Source organism: Danio rerio, chromosome 1 (assembly GCF_049306965.1).
Source record: "Danio rerio strain Tuebingen ecotype United States chromosome 1, GRCz12tu, whole genome shotgun sequence".
Classification (NCBI taxonomy): Eukaryota; Metazoa; Chordata; class Actinopteri; order Cypriniformes; family Danionidae; genus Danio; species Danio rerio.
In genome coordinates this window covers 59,668,697-59,690,000 of record NC_133176.1, presented here as the reverse complement: position 1 = coordinate 59,690,000, position 21,304 = coordinate 59,668,697, and the positions used below count along the sequence as shown (strand labels likewise).

Sequence of the window (21,304 nt, the reverse complement as noted above, 5' to 3'; positions counted from 1 at the left end):
TATATATATATATATATATATATATATATATATATATATATATATATATATATATATATATATATACATATACACATATATATATATGTATATATATATGTATATATATATATATGTATATATATATATATATATATATATATATATATATATATATATATATACATACATATATAAATACATATATATACATATATAAACATAATAGTTTATATATGTATACATTTCTAAACATAATAGTTTTAGTAACTCATTTCTAATAACTGATTTATTTTATCTTTGCCATGATGACAGTAAATAATATTTGACTAGATATTTTTCAAGACACTTCTATACTGCTTAAAGTGACATTTAAAGGCTTAACTAGGTTAGTTAAGTTAACTAGTCTAGTTAAGGTAATTAGGCAAGTTAATTAGGCAACAATGGTTTGTTCTGAAGACTTAAGGGGCTAATAATATTGACCTTAAAATGGTTCATAAAAAATTAAAAACTGCTTTTATTCTAGCCGAAATAAAACAAATAAAACTTTCTCCAGAAGAAAAAATATTATCAGACATACTGTGAAAATGTCCTTGCTCTGTTAAACATCATTTAGGAAATATTTGAAAAAGAAGAAATAAATCAAAGATGGGCTAATAATTCAGACTTCAACTGTGTGTATATAGATAGATAGATAGATAGATAGATAGATAGATAGATCATAACAAGAACTGCTGCTTAATTTAATGCATGTAATAGTGACACCCGGTGGTTATTTATTGAATTACATTCATTTTTTTACAGTGGGCCAGATTCTATTGATATTTATAAAAAGCCTCGTGGGCCGCCACAAAACTGATTGCGGGCTGCAGATGGCCCGCGGGCCGTAGTTTGGACACCCCTGCACTATGGCAATGGTTTCAAACTCAATTCCTGGAGGGCCGCAGCTCTGCATGGTTTAGTTCCAACCACCTCCAACTCAGACTTGCTTAGTCTTTATTAGTCTTGAACACCTTGATTAGTTGGACCAGCTGTGTTTGATTAGGGTTGGAGCAAAACTGTGCAGAGCTGCGGCAGGAGTCCAGTTTGACACCTATGCACTAGAGCCTGTTCCTGACACACACAATAACACAATAATAATATCACCTTTTCCCCAAGGTTGCGAATTTGTATCTCACAACTTCAAGTTTTACATTTGCAGTTGTGTAATGATGAGTTTATTTCTCAGAATTGACACTGTTTACTGTTGCAGGTGGCGGGTCTGAAAGTCCGTCTGAAGCGGCAGGCAGCGGCGGCAGGATCAGGAGTCGCTCATGCATTTCTCAGAGCGCAGGCGCTGCTGTTCGGAGGATACAGAGATGCTTTACAGGCTCCTGCTGTAAATACACACACTGAGTGATACACAATTACACACACAGATGAACACACAGCTAAAGCAGTTCCCTCTGTCTAAAGGATGGGCCCGTGGTGTTCTGTACTGAGCTGTTTCTCAATCATAAATCTCCAAGCATGCGGGAGTTTCTGGAGAGCGCCGTCCATCTGCAGTGTTTCAAAGAGGTAAAACACAACATCACTCACTATTGTGACAGATTTATGATGAGTTCTGTTGTCTTGGTGATGTCGAGTTGTCATGAAAAGGACAAAAGCAGGTTGTGAAGTATTTGTTTATGTCAAGTTGTCATAACAAACAATGTCATCTTTGCATTTAACACGTCTAACTGACAGTATGACAGTTGTTATAAGTGTAACCCCGCCGATCCTACGCCACCCAACCCGCTCCGAGCTGGGATCGATCTGGCGACCTTCCGCATGGGAGTCGGTTGCTCTAACAAGGAGGCTAAAGACCATGGCTTCTAGCGACTGTCGCTAGAGCACCTTTAGAGGTCAGAGGAGTGGGGTTTACCTGCACAGCACTTACTAGCTGGCCTCCATTACACTCAACCCCCTAAACCTCACTCCCATCCGGGTCATGGCACCAATGTAACCCCGCCGATCCTGCGCCACCCAACCCGCTCCGAGCTGGGATCGATCCGGTGACCTTCCGCATGGGAGTCGGTTGCTCTAACAAGGAGGCTAAAGACCATAGCTTCTAGCGGCTGTCGCTAGAGCACCTTTAGAGGTCAGAGGAGTGAGGTTTACCTGCACAGCACACACTAGCTGGCCTCCGTTACATAAGCATGCATAAAACATCCACATGCGAGATGTGTCAGGTCATGATTATAAAGGTTTCATGACAGTCTTATAAACACCCCTTTAAGCAAAGTGTTACAGTGATGGGGGAGAGATTAGAATATTTATAATATTTTGTAGAAGTAAACACAAATTCTGCTGCCTTTATTAGTTTCAAAATCACAACCTATTTGGATATTACTTTTCTGCGGATATAAAGTAATCCACTGCACTGTTTAGGGTGCTTGGCTGTTAGTTTATTAGTGAATTGTTTGTGCTTATCACCCCACGCCTATGAGAGACGTTTATAAATGTACTTGAATGTCCTTCAGTTTATCGACGGGCGTCTGGAAATGCTGAACGAGGGCAAAGAGCCGAGCGACGTGTTTGAGGAAGAGCTGCTTCAGTGCGGAGCTTCATCAGGTGCACATTTACATTCACATTTCTTTTATCTTTTGCACTTTCATTCAGTTTAACCTCTCATCTGCTTGTGTTTCTCTCAGGTGGAGCTAAACTGTGTCGGCAGTGGGTGGGAAATTTAAAGGTATGTTTGTACTGTAATCAAGATGCGTGAGTAAATCTGCAGCGTGTGTACAGTTGAAGACACTATTATTAAAATCCTCCTGTGAAATATTTAATATTTTAGTCAAATATTTCCCAAGTGATGTTTAATAGAGAGATTTTTATCATTTTTACGACATTTAAGGGGACAGTTCACCCAAAAATGAAAATTTGCTGATTATTTATCAAGTGTTTCCAAATCTATAAGAGTTTCTTTCTTCTGTTTAACACTAAAGAAAATATTTAAAAAATGTTCAATAGCTGTAACCATTAAATTGCATAATAGGAAAAACAAATATTGGATTATTATTAACTTATTTTGACATATTATATCTAAAAATGAGACCATATGTTAATGCTTCTTGATTTAGGAATTTGAAGATATTTCGACTCATTTGCAGTGTCCCTTATGTATATAAAATTAGAGCATACTCTGTGGTTTGATTGACTGGTGTTTTAACACAATGCTGGCTTTAAGATGCATTTTTTAATGGTTTCTTTTTTATTTTATTTTTAACCACAGAAAGGCGGAGGAGCTCTGATTGTGACCTGGAAGTCTACAGCTAACAAAGCAGTGAGTATTTGTACATTCATTTTCGGGGTTTTTAAGGCTGTATTTATCTGATCACAATGCAGTGTAAAATTGTAAATATTTTTACCATTTACAGTATCTGGTTTCCAAGTAAACTTGTTGTCAAATGTAATTTAATCCTGTTATGTAGAACTGAACTTTCAGTATCATTACTCCGGTATTGATTCACATGATTCTAAAATAATGAAGAGAAATAGATGGATGGATGGATGGACTGACAGATAGAGATAGACAGACAGACAGATGGATGGATGGATGGACGGATGGATAAATATACAGATAGATAGACAGACGGACAGTTAGATGAATGGATGGAGGGATGGACAGACAGACAGATAGACGGACGGATGGACAGACAGACAGACAGAGAGACAGAGATAGATAGATAGATAGATAGATAGATAGATAGATAGATAGATAGATAGATAGATAGATAGATAGATAGATAGATAGATAGATAGATAGATAGATAGATAGATAGATAGACGGATAGATAGACGGATAGATAGACGGACGGACGGACGGACGGATGGATGGATGGACATACGGACAGACAGACAGACAGACAAATAGATAAACAGACAAATAGATAGATGGATGGATGGATGGATAGATAGATAGATGGATAGATGGATGGATGGATGTACAGATAGATAGACAGACTGACAGTTAGATGGATGGAGGGACAGACAGACAGACAGACAGACAGATAGACAGACGGACGGACGGATGGATGTACAGATAGACAGACTGACAGATGGATGGAGGGACAGACAGAGAGATAGATAGATAGATAGACAGACAGACAGACTAGTGGATGGATGGATGGATGGATGGACAAACAGACGGACGGATAGTTAGATAGACTGATGGATGGAAGGATGGATAGATCCTGCATGACATAACTCTGTTCATATCTCATTCAGACTAAATATCACAGCAAATTTGGGCTGAAAAACCTGCTGTCCTCAAAGGTGAGTCATTATATTATAACCGTTTCCTCTTTGTGAGTTTGTGTTCAGCGTTTGTGTTCATTTGCATTACACTGATCTGAATTAACAGATCTAAACTGCTATTATACGTTTAATATTGTGGCCTGGTGTAACTCCCTCACTGTTAAGAGAAAAAATACACTTAGTTAATTCATTCAAAGTAAAATGATTGGTGAGAGAAAAACACCTTGTAGTGTAGTGACCAGCAGAGGGAGCTAGAGGACAGGAAGAGGAGATGTGTGGAGAATGGGAAAACGGAAATAAAGAGGAGCGCAGGATTAACCTGTGTGTCTGCAAATGTGTATATCTGAGGAGATGAACATTACACACCTCACACTGATTCATTTACTGCTGCGATGAAAAGAAAAGCCTCCGTTATTGAGAAAGACTCTTCGTGGTTCTTTGCAGTTAATTCCATCTGACAGACGATATAAAGTACATATATAAAGATATAAAGTACTCTTAGAGAAAAAGGCCTAATACAAAAAGACATTTATTCCCACTGCTATTGTTTTTTTTAATAGGTAATAGGTTAATGCCTATTACGTGATCACTAACATGATCAAACAGTAAACTATACATTTATTACAGAATTTGTTTATGTTAGTAAACGTTACTTAATGATATACAGTCGTTCATTGTTAGTTTATGTTAACTCATGATTCTTTAACTAGTCACCAAGCATGAAATTGGATTTTAATAATGCGTTAGTAAATGTTGAACATGTATGACCAATAAATGCTTTACACATAGGAGGAAAATGACATCTTATTGTGTAGTTTTTTTAAATAAATGTGTATTTCTGAATGTGTTTGCGCTGGTATATTTGTATTTATTGTATTTGTAGTGTTGTTTGTGAGCCTCTGTCTGAAGACAAGATTCTTAAAGCCTTTGTAGGTTGCTGATAAAGTGTTTTAATTTAATTAATTACTAAATTAAAGTTGTTTCAATTTAACTAAAACTACAGCAGCATTATACACTAATTGCCGGCAGCTAGCTCTCTGCAACTCTCTTGGTCGCCCTCTGAAGCAAAGCAGGGCTGATCCTGGCCAGTACCTGGATGGGAGACCACATGGGACAGCTGGGTTGCTGCCGGAAGTGGTGTTAATGAGGCCAGCAGGGAGCGCTCAACCTGTGGTCTGTGTGGGTCCTAATGCCCCAGTATAGTGACGGGGACTCTATACTGCTCAGTGAGTGCCGTCTTTTGAATGAGACATTAAATCGAGGTCCTGACTCTCTGTGGTCGTTAAAAATCCCAGGATGTCCTTTAAAAAAGAGTAGGGGTTTAACCCCGGCATCCTGGCCAAATCTGCCCACTGGCCTCTGTCCATCATGGCCTCCTAACCATCCAGCATATCATAATATAGGTGGATGCTGCACACTGGTGGTGGATGAGGAGATCCCCCAACCCCCCCCCCCCCCCCCCTTTGTGTAAAGTGCTATATAAATGTAAGGAATAATTATTATTAGTAGTATTAATCTCATCCCTGCCTGAATTGCTGGAATGTTCTACAGTCTGAAATATTATCTTTTGAACTCTCTTTTCTTCATCTATGTTCATCTGCTTTGACAAAATCTGCATTATAAAGAGCGCTAAAGAAATACAAAATGAATTGAAATTGTATTTTCCTCTCAGGATCAGCCAGAGGCCTGTACGCTGCAGAGGGGCGGGTCTGTGTGTGAACCGCACACGTACCGCCTCATCCAATCAGACTGCCTTCAGAACCGTCTGCCAATCACACAGCACTTTGGCAAGGTGAGTGACGCCTGGCAAACTACCCAAAAACTGCCCTCAGATCTGCTTCATAGTCAGTGACTAAATTATAACGCTTCATGAGTAAGTCCTGCAGTTTGGCGCCTTCTAGTGGTGAGGAAAAGCACAGCACTTTGACTTTTCTCTCTCAAATCTTAAATAAAATTCGAAATTGCTCATCGTCATGACTGTAAAAACAGCATACTGTCAAAGCTTGAAATATGTGGAGGGATTTAATAACAGTTAACAGATCAAAATAATAGATTTAAAACCTGAATGAAACTTAAACAGGAAGCGTGTGTGAACACTTCCTAGCGTAGTGTTCAGCAAATAAACACACTGTGCTGGACTCCTGCTTTTCTTCCAGTCTCGTCCTCGACGGCCTGCACAGAAACACCATCGGCAAAAAGAGCAAAAGACACCAGTTAACAACACCACCTATGAGGACAGGTGAGAAGATCCATCCATCCATCTATATATCTGTCTATCTGTCTACCCACCCACTAATATTTTTATCAGTCCATCCATTCCCTTTCATCCATACATCCATCTATACATTCAATTATCATACATCTACACCTCCACTCATCTATAATATATATATATATATATGTCCATCCATTCATCTTTCCAGCGGTTCATTTATTCATCCATCCAGCTATAAATTCACCTACCTACACATCATTCATCCATACAACCATTCATCAATCCACCCACCTATATAAAATTTATTCATCTATACACCCACCCACCCATAGATCATCTATTTATCTACCCATACATTTATTCATCCATCCATACCACTATACATTCATTCATTCATCCACCCATAGATTAACCATATAAATACACCCATACATCTATACACTCATTCATTCATCCACCCATACATCATCCATCCACCCAGCCATAGATCATCTATTCATCTACCCATACATTCATTCATCCATCCACCCATAGATTAAGCATATAAATACACCCATGCATCATCCATCCACCCACCCACGCATACATTATCCATCCATCCATCCACCCATACATCTATAAGTCCACCAACCCATAGATCACCCATTCATCTATACAACCATCCATCACCCACCCATACATCTATACATTCATCCATCCATCGAACCATACATCTATACATGCATTCATCCATCCATCCACCCATAAATCATCCATTAATACAACCATCCATCCATTCATCCACAGAACCATACATCTATTCATGCATTCATCCATCAACCACCCATAAATCATCCATTCATACATCCATCCATCCATCCAACCACAAAACCATACATCTATACATGCATTCATCCATCCATCCTACCATACATCATCCATTCATACAACCATACATCCACCCATACACTCATGCAACCATCCATCAACCCACATATCATCCATCCATCCATCCATCCATCCATCCATCTATACATTCATTTATACATCCTTCCATCCATCCCTCAACCTCTCCACCTGTGTCTCGGCCTGCAGCGCAGCAGATGCTGTAGATCAGTGTTCTGGCAGCAGTGACGTACAGGAGGAGGAGGAGGAGGATTTCTCTCTGCTGGCCGATGCGGAGGAGATGGACCTGCTGGGCGAGATCTTCGACACCCTGAGCGCTCAGAGCTCCAGAGAGCCGGGTTTACTGTACGGCACACGCAGCCTCGACCTCTTCCGCTCCGACAGCAGCGAATTCATCTCGCATGTAAGAATCGCGCTAACCACTAAGCCACCATGCCGCCTTATCTTTTTTTAGATAAATGAAATTACATCATAAATTCATTCACTCATTAATTTTCTTTTTGGCTTAGTCCCATTATTAACAAATAAAATTAATAATTAATCAAAACACTAATAAAAGCCTAGAAATATTTCTCCTCACTGAAAATACCTTAGTAAAACTTATAATCATTCATTCAATTTCCTGTCAGCTTAGTCCCTTAATTAATCCGGGGTCGCCACAGCGGAATGAACCGCCAGCTTATCCAGCAAGTTTTACGCAGCGGATGCCCTTCCAGCCGCAACCCATCTCTGGGAAACATCCACACACACACATTCACACACACACTCATACACGTTGGACAATTTAGCCTACCCAATTCACCTGTACCGCATGTCTTTGGACTGTGGGGGAAATCAGAGCACCCGGAGGAAACCGACGCCAACGCAGGGAGAACGAGAGGGGTCTGGCTGCAGACTCGGTGCAGTGCAATCTGAGCTGCATCCAATGCTTTTTAATGCGCTCACCTAACCCCACCCGTCACAGTGACGTCACTCACTCCATTGAGTCTGACATTGCATCGCTGAGAGATGCAGTCTCAGCTTGCATCATAAAGGCTGCGTCCAGATGCTATTGGGGAGAACATGCAAACTCCACACAGAAACGCCAACTGAGCCGAGGCTCGAACCAGCGACCTTTTCGCTGTTAGGCGACAGCACTACCTACTGCACCACTGCTTCGCCCCTAAAACTTATATATAAATCTAAAATCTTCTATGTTAAGCTGCTTTGACACAATCTACATTGTAAAAGCGCTATAGAAATAAAGATTAATTGAACTGAATTAAAATTATGAATCGCCACCTTATCTTGGTGGAGGGGTTTGAGAGCTGAGTGATCCCGAGAGCTATGTTGTTGGGGGCTCACGCCGCTGGTAGGGTCTCTCAAGGCAAAAAGGTCTTAGGTGACAGGTTTAAAAACGGTGCTTTGTGGATTGGGTGGTGGGACCACAACAACCCAATCGTCAGGCACAGAATCTGGCTCTTGACAGGCGGATTGGTGCAGCGGCAGCAGTAATGGGGTCAATGTACCGGTCCGTTATGGTGAAGAAGGAACTGAAATTAAACTGCATGGGAAACGGCTTTAGCGTTGGCAACAAACTAAGCTAACGTTAACTAGATAAGTAATTTTAATCGCTAATACAGCAGATTCATGGAGAATTTTTGCCACAACTAATTTATGAACGAGTCTGTATAAACTACACTGAAGAGAATCGCTTTATTTAAGGTGAATAAAATCCCCTACGTACTTACTGAAATTCTACATTTACTCAGCCGCAGCCGCACACCTGACGTGTGCCTGTGTGGGAGTAGGTGAGACGAGGGGGAAAAAAAAGCACACAGTGGACCGAACCACTTTGAGGAAGGGGAGGGGGAACTCAACTGTATCTAAATGCATTTTAAATGATAAATGTGGTTTTCTTTCTACTTAGACAATTATTTAAGGTATATATACATATATTTTCCACAATTCAGAGTTTTTTTTTAATAATTAAAATTTTTTTAATTATTATTATTATTTTTAAACCCCCCCCCCACGCCTACCTAGGGATGTGTTCCAGGCATGTCCCACTGAGAGGAGGCATCGGGGAAGACCCAGGACAAATCAGTAGTTACCGATGTTGTTGCTTTAAAAAAACAGCACATTACTGGTTCCTTTGCAGACTGGCCTTTTATTTCACATGGTGTCTAGTTTTTCCTAAAAGTTGAAAAACATCACATTAGAGTCAAAAATGTAAATGCACTGTATTAACTTTATACACATTTAAGGCAATCAGCTAAAGTAGCTCTGCAGTATAAAAGTAACAAAAAAAGTGAGTTTTTGTTGATCTTACCTGATTTGTAATGATCAAACAGAGCTGTTCACTGCTGATCCAAACTCTCTTACCATTTAATTTCATTTCTCTTCCAGAAGGGATTAGCAAACCCAAGCCAGGAGAGCCTGAGTCCGTCTTTTGCAAACAGCGGAAGCCTGATGAGTTGGGAGGAGGAGTTAGAGGAGGGGCCTGATGGTGAGGGGGAGGGGCCTGGTGGTGGTGAGGAGGAGGGGACTGTCAATGAGGAGAAGGGGACTTTCAATGAGGAGGAGGAGTCTATCATAATGATTGACGGATCAGAAAATGAGCTTAATGAGTTAGAGAAGGACTTGACAGAGTTGGGGGAAACACTGCGCTCTGATCTACAAGATCTAGAAGACGCTTCTGTGGAGAGCTCTCAAGAAGTGCAAGAAAACACACAAGATTACACACAAATGAACGGTACAATGGAGGAAAGCCTGGATACGGAAACAATAGCTGAAGAAAGGACTGAGACGCAAACTGACAAAGAAGAGGAAGAGCTTCAAAACGAGACACCTGATGCATCAAATGGACACACGCATGAAGAAAGCATCTCTCTCAAAGTAAAGATAGACCAAAGAGAAGAGCCTGAGGAGAAAAGTGCTGAAGCTCAATTGCCTAAAGTCTCATCTACCGTAGCTCTGTTCCAGTCCAAGGTGTTGGTGGACTCTCCAGTTTGCAGAGGGAAGGAAAACTCTCCCAAATCCCCTCTAAGAAGCTTGAAAATCAATGTGGGCTCAGCAAAGGCAATGCAGAGTGAAGAAGAATGCACAAAATCACCAGTTACATCAAACGCAGAGGAGCAAGAACAGGCTCCTGTTAAAGTCTCAGAGCTGAAGAAGAGATTCGAACATTAGAGCATCAAACATTACGTATATTTTGGTATAAAAGCATTTCTCAATCTGCACATATATAATATACTCAATCTGAATATTTTGCATGTCTTTTAAACAGAGCCAATTTAGATGCATGAACTGTGTTCTCACTGACACATCCAACACAAGCTCATTATTGATATGTACCCCTATATACATTTCTAGAGATCACGAAATATCTTCCAGGAGCTGTTTTTTTTTGCAGTTTTTGTTTTCATGAATCCACCAGAGGCTGCTGTGTATACTTTTTCAGATCTCAAATTTTTCTCACGAGTGCCATTTGCACCTGCTGTTCTCGCGTAAAACCACCAGAGGCCGCTGGCGACTAACTGACCAACCGATACCACCTTGCCTAAACCCAATCAATCCGCTTGTTAAGTGTGACAACAAACTCAAACTTTATGAGGAGATTCATCAAATGGTAATAATAAACGTTTACAAAGCGATGTAATATGTTCGAAAATCACTATCGATATATATATATATATATATATATATATATATATATATATATATTAGAGCTGCTTGATTCTGGCTAAAATGAGAATCGCTATTTTTCTTGCTTAAAATAAAGATCACGATTTTCTCACGATTCTGTGGATGTAATATAAAGGTATGGTAAAAACAAACATATAGCACAACATCGATAATAATATTATGTGTATTGTGTGAACTGGTTTCTATAAATAATTCTATTCTACTTATAATAATTCTGATGTTGAATTATTATGTTTGAGATATATGCTTGCAATCTGTCATATTAGACAATTTTATTCACTGGTAAAATCAGACATTTGCCATTATCAGATTATATTCTACAATATATAGGCTAGGGTAGTTATACTGACACTGTAAACATTTATTTTCATGCACAACTGTGGGTTCGCTATGAAAGAACAAACATATCAAATGCTTGTCGTAATCATAACTCTAAAATGCGATACGATCATTTGAATGAAGTGCACACTTTCAGTTTCATTCTGACTGCTAAGTGCTTGTTCATACTTTGCGCGCGGCTCCCAAACGATCACTCTGTGCCACAAACTGAATATTATTTACAACTGTATTACCTGTTACTCGCAACATATGCAGGTTCTGTTCACTAAAGTAGACGCGCGTGCGTCTATCATTAACTATCATTAAGTAGAGCGCTAGCGCGCCCTCTCTGTGATCACAGCTCACGGTCAGCTGCTCATGTCACGTGTGATTTCCCGATCGCGAAAACATCATTATGTTACGACAATAATGACATTTTTAGTTAAATTATACCTTATAAATACAGTATGTGACTCATTCAACATCATTTGGAGGTGTCAATATCACTGAGCAACGTGTGTGAAACAATGAAAAGACTCGTGCAGCCGCCTTTTCTTCTCTCCTGAACTTAAAAATATGATTGACAGAATCGTAGAAAAACTGGATTAAGATCATGTAGGGGCTCGAATCGAGATCGCGATTTTTTAACTATTAATTGTGCAGCTCTAATATATATCGAATATATATATATATATATATATATATATCGAATATATATATCGAATATATATATATATATATATATATATATATATATATATATATATATATATATTCGCACCATGCCTTATATCCGATGGCCAGTAGTTGATTGTTATAAATGGTTACAATTTGTGTGTACACTATGATTTTATGTAAAATTCACTTTAATGTGTGATATGGCTAAAAGGTGGTCATAAATGAACATTTACTCAATTCAAATAACTACAGCTTGGACCCGGAAACAGTAATTCATACGTCACTGGTAGTCACGACTTAACAAGCGGATAGTGTTTTCAAAAGCACCGATTGACCCTCCGACCCCCTTTCAAAAAATTAACCCAACCCAACAGTGTTTTCAAGAGCAATCCAGACAAGGAAAACCCATTGCGGCCGCCTGTTTTTTACCACGTTTTCAGATTTTACCACATTTTCACTCTGGTATTTACTTGTTTTGTTGTATTTTTTGCCTTTTTGTTTTACCTGCTTTCTGCAACTGTCCTTCGCCGGACGTGAACCCTGTCATTACAGTCAACTCTCTGTCTCAAGCCCACCGACATACATGGCGAGCTACTGGGCAAACTGATAACAGCGGAAAAGCCGTCCACATGGAGGTAAGCGATCAGCTGGTAGTATGAAAAGAAACAGAAGCCGTCAGTGGTGTTATAGCACCCTTAGCTTTTGTTTTAAAGAGCAAATGCAGTCATACGTAGTTCTGGCTACATAATTCTTGCTCTCCAGAAATGTATACAGGGGTACGTTTTCACAATGAGCCTGTGTTGGACACATCCCTACATAGTGTGCATTGTTCCCTAGTCCCCTCTCCTTCATTATTCTCTCTGACTAAGCATGAGCAGCCTTTATTTCACTTCAGAGCGTTCATTCATGGATTTTACACAATGACATCGGCTGCAATGTCTTACTAGAGAAGCGTCAAGCGTGACATAATATTCCTCCATATATGAATACAATGTAAATTTGCATATTACACACTATAAATGCCATTTAAATAAAACATATGCTTCCAGAAATCATGGCAGAATATCCTGTGATGTCCACTTTGCAGGGCACTTGTCGAATTAGAACAAAAGTAAGATGTGAAAAGAGAAACATAGGAAATGTGCAGCGTGAGGGCCAGGATTGAGAAACACTGGAGTCAAATAATAGATGTTATGCATGTGATGTCAGCTGGAGTGTGTGTGGCTCCGCCCACTGAGTGCCAAAAAAAACTAAAGGCCACTGATTTAAAAGGTCAATTATTAAGCTTATACTTTGGTTATCCCCTTTGTATTTGAGATATTTGTCAGGTTCCTGTCCTCAAACATGTCCTGTGTGTAGCATTAGTTTGTCACACATCTCCTCAAAAGCTTTCTGTTGTGTTTTGATGAGATTTGCTGTGAAATAAATCATTCAGTGGAGTGATATGGAGCTGTAATGTGCTCAAAAGCTACCGGAACTACTTTCAAAAAATAACAGCACACCTAAGAATGTTCATCAGCCAATCAGAATCGAAAGTAATTCAAAGAAAACGCAAGGTAATTTTTCCCCCTTACACACATACACATGAATCATTCACAAGAAGACCAATAATCTTGAGTAGATCAGGTGGATTTATTTTACCTTTCATTTTTAAATCAATGTCATCCACATGAATTGATCAATGCACCAATTCTGACCACCTCTGTCCAACCCTGTTTATCCAAAACATCTGTAATCATTTATAAAAGGCTTATCACTGTGCTGACTCCGAGCAAATATTGACTCAGTCGAAACCAAAAACTCTCAAATTACACACTGCGAGCGGCACGCAAAACTAAGGACAAGGTTATTTACTCAAAGATGCCTTTTACTCAGTAGATACAGATATTAAAGTGTTATATACAGTACAAAAACAGTACCTGGCAAAGTACAAATATAATCTTTCCTCTCCAGATGTGTTCATAATTTAGACATTTATGTTTTCAGTAGTGTAATGGTACAATATTTTGGAGGTAAAGCTGCCATGTGTCTCCTTAAAGAGACAGTTCACCCTAAAATGAAAACTCTGTCATCATTTACTCCACTTTTTCCAAACCTGTTTCACTTTCTTCTGCTGAACATGAAAGAAAGATCAAGAAAGTTGTCGATTCCGCAGTATTTGTTTTTCCTACTATGGAAGTCAATGTAAGATATCTCCTTTTGTTCTCAACAGAAAAAAAAAACAAACTCATCAAGTCTTTCAGGAAGAGTGAATTGTAATTAAATGTTAATTTTAGGGGGAACCGTCTCTTTAAGAAAGACTTTGGACTAGGTAAACCGAAAGCACTGATAAAGGAAACAAAACTGGTTTGGTTGTGCGTGTAAACTTCACATTTCTTCACTGAATGCATTCGCATGTGTCTTCAAATATCTCCCAAGTGTGTTTAAGTTCATTATTCAGCTGTAACGGTGCAAAGACTTCTTGTATCCCAGTCAAAAATGACCAATAAATACCCACCACCTTTTCTAGTGATTTCTGTGTGTCCACCATGACGTGTAAACTCAATATATACAGCTTTATAAAACAAGTTTAGTTTAGGTTGACCTCATTAACTCAAAGAATGGTGTGCTTTTTCCCCTTTAAATCAGTCTTTCCTCTTTTGGCAATGGGATTTCCCCTTTATATCAGTCTTTCCTCTTTTGGCAATGGCAGAGCGAGACCGGGTTTCTCCACTCCTCGGTTTTTGACTTGCTTGCGCTCTTCGGCGCTGGGTTGATACGATCCCTCCATCTGACGCTTCTTGCGAAGCACGCAAGAAAACAGAGCCAACGCCAAAACCAGCAGGAACAACGCTGGCATATACAGGTCCGACACGCTCCCCGAACTCATGATGCTCACGGCAAACAAACAATCTGAAAACATCCGTGTTTCAAAGGCGTGTCCCGTTAAGACGACACCAGACGAGAGCATCCGTGTTGGTTTTTTAGAGCCGGAGAGACTACACCACTGTCATCCCTTCACATTTTTTTTTTTTTGGAAGAGTGGACTTTAACCTAGAGGAAGAGCGAGATGGTAATTAGGCATTCCTGCAAAGCTCAAACAAGATGATGATAATGGCTCTACTGTTCGGCTGGTGGAGTTAATTATTAGTCCTCCACAGCCTACAGCAACAAGGACGTCCATTAAAACCAATCATTCACTCAGCTTTACTTTTGAAGGAAAAGTCTGAAGGAAATCAACAGTTTCTAGGTTTATTTTGTTAGTCTTAGGGTGAATAATTAATCTGTGCATGTTAATGCATTTAAATAGGAAATAGGTTTTGGTAATCTTTAATCAAGATCTGAACATCTTCTACTCTTGAATGGAAGTCCTTCTCTGATTGGGCGAAATCTGTTTAGCCACACCCATCAAACAATTAGTTCGCTGTTAGAGAAAGATCAGAGGAAGAGTTTAAAAATAAACCCCGCCCCCTAATCAATAGTCAGTTTTAGTAGAAAATGAACATCGTCATACTGAAATAAAAGTTTAATGTGGATTTTAACCTATAGATCCTCTTAAAATGAATACTCACTGTCAAAAACGTTTTTCTCAGATAATAACTTGAAGAATGCTGATAAAAAAATACTATGGATGTCATTGGCTGCAGCTTGTCAACATTCTTCTAAATATCTTCTTTTGTTTACGGAGGAAAGAAAGTCAAACGTGTGTAAATGATGGCTTTTTAAAGCCCAGTCAGTTTAATCAGTACAAATATTTAAATAGCTTCTCCACGGTGTTAATTTCTGAAGAAAGTCAGTCATACGGCTTTGGAAATGACATGAGTAGGAGGAGTAAGGCTTTTGGTTAAACACATTTTGGGTAAATAAACCATTGTGTTTGCTATAACAAATCTAATATTTACTCATGTTTAACATGCGTCCAGTCAAAGTTAACAAAAGTGTTGAGAAATTCTCTAATACACATTTTAGAGCATCAAGACTATGAATTAACAATGACGGAAATACAGTTACACAATTAAATTATTGGTTTTCACTTGAAATATTCTTCTGTGTTTTTGATTTAGAGTTATGTGTTTGAAAACAGCTAATATTCTTAAAATTAAACAATAAAAACGCCATTTAGAGAATTATTCACGTAAAATAAGAATGCTTATTTACATTTTTAAACAACCTATATCAATTTTAATCCTATTTTATCTTTAGAAAATTAAACAAATATCTGATTAAAAGAATAATCATTTTTAATCACAACAATTTATATTTACTTTTTCTGAAAAATAAATAAAATCTCTAATATTTCATTTAAACCCATACCAAAATAAATCAAGAAGAAATAAAAACTACTTATAACGGTCTTGAATATAACTTAAAATGTTAATTTAATTTAGAGCATTGTCTACATGAAATTACAAAACTTATGCTTATTTAAATTAGGCAAAATAATCCAAATATCTTTAAAAATAGCAAGGAAACAAAAATTCAGTGGATAATTATATTATTTTCAGAGAAAAAAAACATATTTAGATATAAAATTCCAACAAATTACAATATTTTACTCAAATCTATACCCAATAAACACATTCAAAGAAACATAATTTTCTTCTAGTCTCTTTATTTCCTCCAATATCTGTAGCCTATCAGACTTATTATTAAAGAGCTCATGAAGCGAGTCCTGTACAAAACGAACGTCAAACATTTTATCTCGAGTCTTTACATCTACAGTGTAGATTTACACATAAGTGTGCCTCACAGTCACTTTACATCATTTACCCGCATGAATCGTATCAAAATACCACACTGTCATCTGACACATGATACTTTTACAACTGTAAAAGAGTTTCGTTCACTGTTGAGGAATTCTTAGACTTGTTAAATCGAGTGTATACTGTATGTTTTCTGGAGATTATGTAGACTATTTATTAAGTGGGGTTGAACTGATAACATAATAATCTTACTAATAAGCTAGTGTACTTTCACATTGCTAATGTGATTTGAGATAAAGTTGATTTTTTATATTCGCACATTTGGACTACCTCCCTAATAATAGCTATAATTTTAGTTTTATTTGCAAATTCTAAATAGGGAATCCATTAGCAGGCAATGACTATCAAAGTACAACATCATTCAGTCAATTAAGTAATTCTAATGTTGTTTTAAGACCCTACTTAGCCTACTGTACATGCAATTTCAGACTGAATTTTCTCAAAATAGCAGTAAACAATATATGGATCGAGTCACTAGTTGTCATTGAATTAATGTAGGAATATTAAACCAAGTTTTCCTCATTTTATTGAGCGGTGTTGAACTGAGAGCAATAATAATCTTAATAAAAATAACAATTGAAAAATTAACAGCACACATAAACTACTGTACTTTTACATCACTACAGTGATTTGAGGTAAAGTTGATTTTATATTTGCACATTCGGACTTTTTCCTTAATTTATAGCTATTATTTCAGTGTTATTTGCTAATTGTAAATAGGGAAATTATATTAGTAGCCAATGAATATTAAAGTACAACAGTATTAAGTCAATTAAATAGTGCTAATGCTGTTTTAAAATCATACTTAGCCTACTGCACATGCAATTTCAGACTGAATTTTCTCAAAATAGCAGTAAACAATATAGGAATCTAGTCAATAGCTGTCACTGAATGAATGTAGGAATATTAAACAAAGTTTACCTCATTTTATCAAACGTTGTTGAACAGACATAATCTTAATGATACCTATTATTTCAGTATTATTTGCTAATTATAAATGGGAAATAATATTAGTAGTCAATGACTAACAAAGTACAACATTATTCAGTGAATTAAATAGTGCTAATGTTGTTTTAAAATCATAATTTTACTTTCAAAATTGTGGTAAACCATATAGGGACTGAGTCACTAGTTGTCACTGAACGAATGTGGGAATATTAAACCAACTTTAGCTCATTTTATCAAGCAGTAACAACATAATAATCTTAATGATAATCGAAAAATTAACAACACACACGTACAGGTTACTGTACTTTAACGTGACTAAACACTAATGTGAAAGTGTTGTTATATTTGCTTTTATTCATATATTTTTGAAAGATTACGATATGTTTAACAGTGTAGGCTAATATATTACTATTTTTACCTCAGCACTCCTCACGGAATGTCGGCGGTGCAGCCGGTTGGACGAGCTGTTCTCAGAACTGCCTGAGAGGAAAGAAATCATCTTACTGAAAGAAAAACTCACCTGGGAAGAGCTTGAACATCCTTAAAGGAAATCTCATTGGTGTTTTTATCATGAATCCCACATTATCAGGAGCTCGTAAAGCGTCCGGCAGAGGAGCGCGACGGCTCTGGTTTGATTTGCGCGTTCATGACGGAACTCCTGTCACCTGCGACCGGAAGCGCGCAAAAACCCGCTGTACCTGTTCGACTCCCGAAACTGAAGCTCAGGAATTTCAACGCCCCCTTTTCCCTTTAAACACTCAACACATCCTTAATATGCCTGATGTGATGAGTGTTATTTCTGGATAAACTGAAACCTTATTCTTCACGTGGAGCGGGCGCGTCCATTACATGTGTTAGCTCGAGACTCATTCACTAGCATTGGTTTTTAGATGTTAAAAACAGCTTGTTGTGCTGCTTGATGTTGCAAACTTTTCTTATTATATAATTGTACTTTTATGGGTAGCAATGAACACACTTGATTGAACCCTGCTGAAAAATCCAGCTTAAACCAGCCTAAGCTGGTTGGCTGGTTTTAGCTGGTCGACCAGGCTGGTTTTAGAGGGGTTTTGGCCACTTCCAGGCTGGTTTCCAGCCATTTCCAGCCTGGTCTTAGCTGGTTAGGCTGGGAGATGACTAGTTAAAACCAGCTTGACCAGCCTAGCCAAGCTGAGAGTCCAGCCAAAACCAGCTATATCCAGCTTAAACCAGGCTGTTCAAGCTGGTTTAAGCTGGATTTGGCTGGTCATTTTCCAGCCTGACCAGCTAAGACCAGGCTGGAAATCAGCCTGGAAGTGGCCAAAACCCCTCAAAAACCAGCCTGGTCGACCAGCTAAAAACAGCCAACCAGCCTAGGCTGGTTTAAGCTGGATTTTTCAGCAGGGAGAACAAGTTGTTTGACTATTGTCTGCCATTTATTATTCCCTGAAGACATACATTAGCTTGTATTTCGTACAAATTCAGCTGTACGAAGTTGTATGATTTTAAAAAGGAGGCGTATCACCGAACCCCACCCCTAAACCCCACCATCATTGGGGATGAGCAAATCGTACTAAATTGTATGAATTAAATCGTACGAATTCATACGAATTAGCCACTAAATCAAATAGTTACGAATTGCCGTGAGATTGTGTTGCCCTTTTGCCTTTAAACACTGAACACATGCTTAAAATGCCTGATGTGATGAGTGTTATTTCTGGATAAAATATATGAGCTTATTCCTTACATACGGGTGGGCACGTCCATTGGAATTTTTTAGCTTGATACTTTTGGTTTTATTCGCTTGCACTGATTTTTAGACGTTAAAAACAGCTTGATGTGCTGCTTGATGTTGCAAACTGATGATGTATTGCTATATAATTGTACTTTTTATGCTGAAAAAAACAGCTTAAACCAGCCTAGGCTGGTTGGCTGGTTTTAGCTGGTTGACCAGCCTGGTTTTAGAGGGGGTTTGGCCACTTCCAGGCTGGTTTCCAGCCATTTCCAGCCTGGTTTTAGCTGGTCTGGCTGAAAAATGACCAGCTAAATCCAGCTAAAACCAGCTTGACCAGCCTGTTTTAAGCTGGACATAGCTGGCTTTGGCTGGACTCCCAGCTTGGCTAGCCTGGAAGTGGCCAAAACCCCTCTAAAACCAGCCAACCAGCCTAGGCTGGTTTAAGCTGTTATTTTCAGTAGGTTAGTCATGAACACACTTGTTTGTAGAGCAACTAGTTTGTCCTTAGTGTATGAGTGTGTGTGGATGTTTCACAGAGATGGGTTGTGGGTGGATAAGTTGGATAAGATGGCGGTTCATTCCGCTGTGGCGACCCCGGATTAATAAAGGCACTAAGCCGAGAAGAAAATGAAATGTATTTTATGTTTAACCAGCAGTGCTAAAGATAATCTGTGTTCGTATTCTGATGGAAATACAATATTGTTAGTTCAATTAAAGTGTTAACAAATAAATGTGTTTGTACCAGTGCAGCTCACATCTTTAGCACATTTTCATGAAAATTTACCGTTCAATAGTCCTCTTGACCCCTTGAAATATCAATAGTGCAGCAGCCAATTTACCAAAGGTTGTATTTACCCAACAAGCAGAATGATTTACGGGAAATGTGAACTGCACTGGCATTAACTCCTCTTAACTCTTTATTAGTCTTTATTTAACTCACAATTCTGTTAAGACAGTTTTTTGGCATTTTTATAATTGCACCAATGTTACATGAACAACATACTGGGCACTTGCCATTTGTCAACACTATAAAAATGCTGGGTTGTTTAAACTCAACACTGGGTTAAACTGTATATGGACAGAAGCAAGCTTTAGGATAAAAAGTGCCATTTAAACCCAACTGAAAGAAATAGTCTCACAAGCACCAGGTGAAAAAAATATTAACATCTTTAAAAATCATGCTTTGTAATAACACAATGTTGTGGCAAGTATGGACAAAAACAACCCAGACAAACACTGTGTTTTTAGATTTGTCCATATTTGACCCAACATTGGATTATTACAAACCAAATTGTGCTGTGAGGAGACAGCGTTACACACTGTGCCACCGTGCCGCCTTAAAACAAATTATTAATCTCTAAAAAATATATGATTTGTAATAAACCAATGTTGGGTCAAATATGGATAAATCTAAAAATGGGTTAGAACAACAGCATTTTTTGTAGAGGGTAAACATTTTTGTAAGGCTTTTCTAATGCAAACAGCAATATTTGGCCATGATATCTGGGTTTAATTGAATTTATAAGAAGGTCGCTGGTTCAAGCCCCGGCTGGGCCAGTTGGCACTTCTGTGTGGAGTTTGCATGTTCTCCTCGTATTGGCGTGGGTTTCCCCCATGTGCTCCCTCACAAGTCTAAAGACATGGTGTAGGTGAATTGGTCAGGCTAAAATTGTCCGTCGTGTATGTGTGTGTATGGATGTTTCCCGGTGATGGGTTGCAGCTGGAAGGGCATCTGCTGCGTAAAACATATGCTGGATAAATTGGTGGTTCATTCCACTTAGGCAACCCCTGATTAATAAAAGGACTGAGCCAAAAAGTGAATGAATGAATGAAATTATCCCAATTTTGGGTTTCCAAATTTGA

General features: G+C 38.4%; 2 protein-coding genes across 7 annotated transcripts in view; one reads left to right on the top strand and one right to left on the bottom strand.

Annotated features, from left to right (window-relative positions):
• dennd1c (DENN domain containing 1C) overlaps positions 1 to 10,990 on the top strand; it is a 138,374-nt gene extending 127,384 nt beyond the window's left edge. For 4 of the 6 annotated variants that reach the window (XM_073906580.1, XM_073906618.1, XM_005168402.6 and 1 more), the window contains 10 exons: positions 1,232 to 1,357; positions 1,435 to 1,536; positions 2,481 to 2,571; positions 2,652 to 2,692; positions 3,233 to 3,283; positions 4,228 to 4,275; positions 5,930 to 6,049; positions 6,414 to 6,496; positions 7,547 to 7,760; positions 9,746 to 10,990. In XM_073906580.1, coding sequence (XP_073762681.1) covers positions 1,232 to 1,357; positions 1,435 to 1,536; positions 2,481 to 2,571; positions 2,652 to 2,692; positions 3,233 to 3,283; positions 4,228 to 4,275; positions 5,930 to 6,049; positions 6,414 to 6,496; positions 7,547 to 7,760; positions 9,746 to 10,528 — 1,659 coding nt within the window. In that variant the 3' untranslated portion in view covers positions 10,529 to 10,990. The remainder of the gene's footprint in view (positions 1 to 1,231; positions 1,358 to 1,434; positions 1,537 to 2,480; positions 2,572 to 2,651; positions 2,693 to 3,232; positions 3,284 to 4,227; positions 4,276 to 5,929; positions 6,050 to 6,413; positions 6,497 to 7,546; positions 7,761 to 9,745) is intronic. The other 2 variants (XM_073906598.1, XM_073906609.1) reach the window with 1 other exon arrangement.
• A 2,903-nt stretch (positions 10,991 to 13,893) lies between these two features.
• On the bottom strand, positions 13,894 to 18,342 carry crb3b (crumbs homolog 3b). The gene is given in 2 exon segments (NM_001045323.2): positions 13,894 to 15,073; positions 18,251 to 18,342. A coding segment is annotated over 1 exon segment (291 nt). The 5' UTR covers positions 14,991 to 15,073; positions 18,251 to 18,342; the 3' UTR covers positions 13,894 to 14,699.
• Positions 18,343 to 21,304: the final 2,962 nt, after the last annotated feature.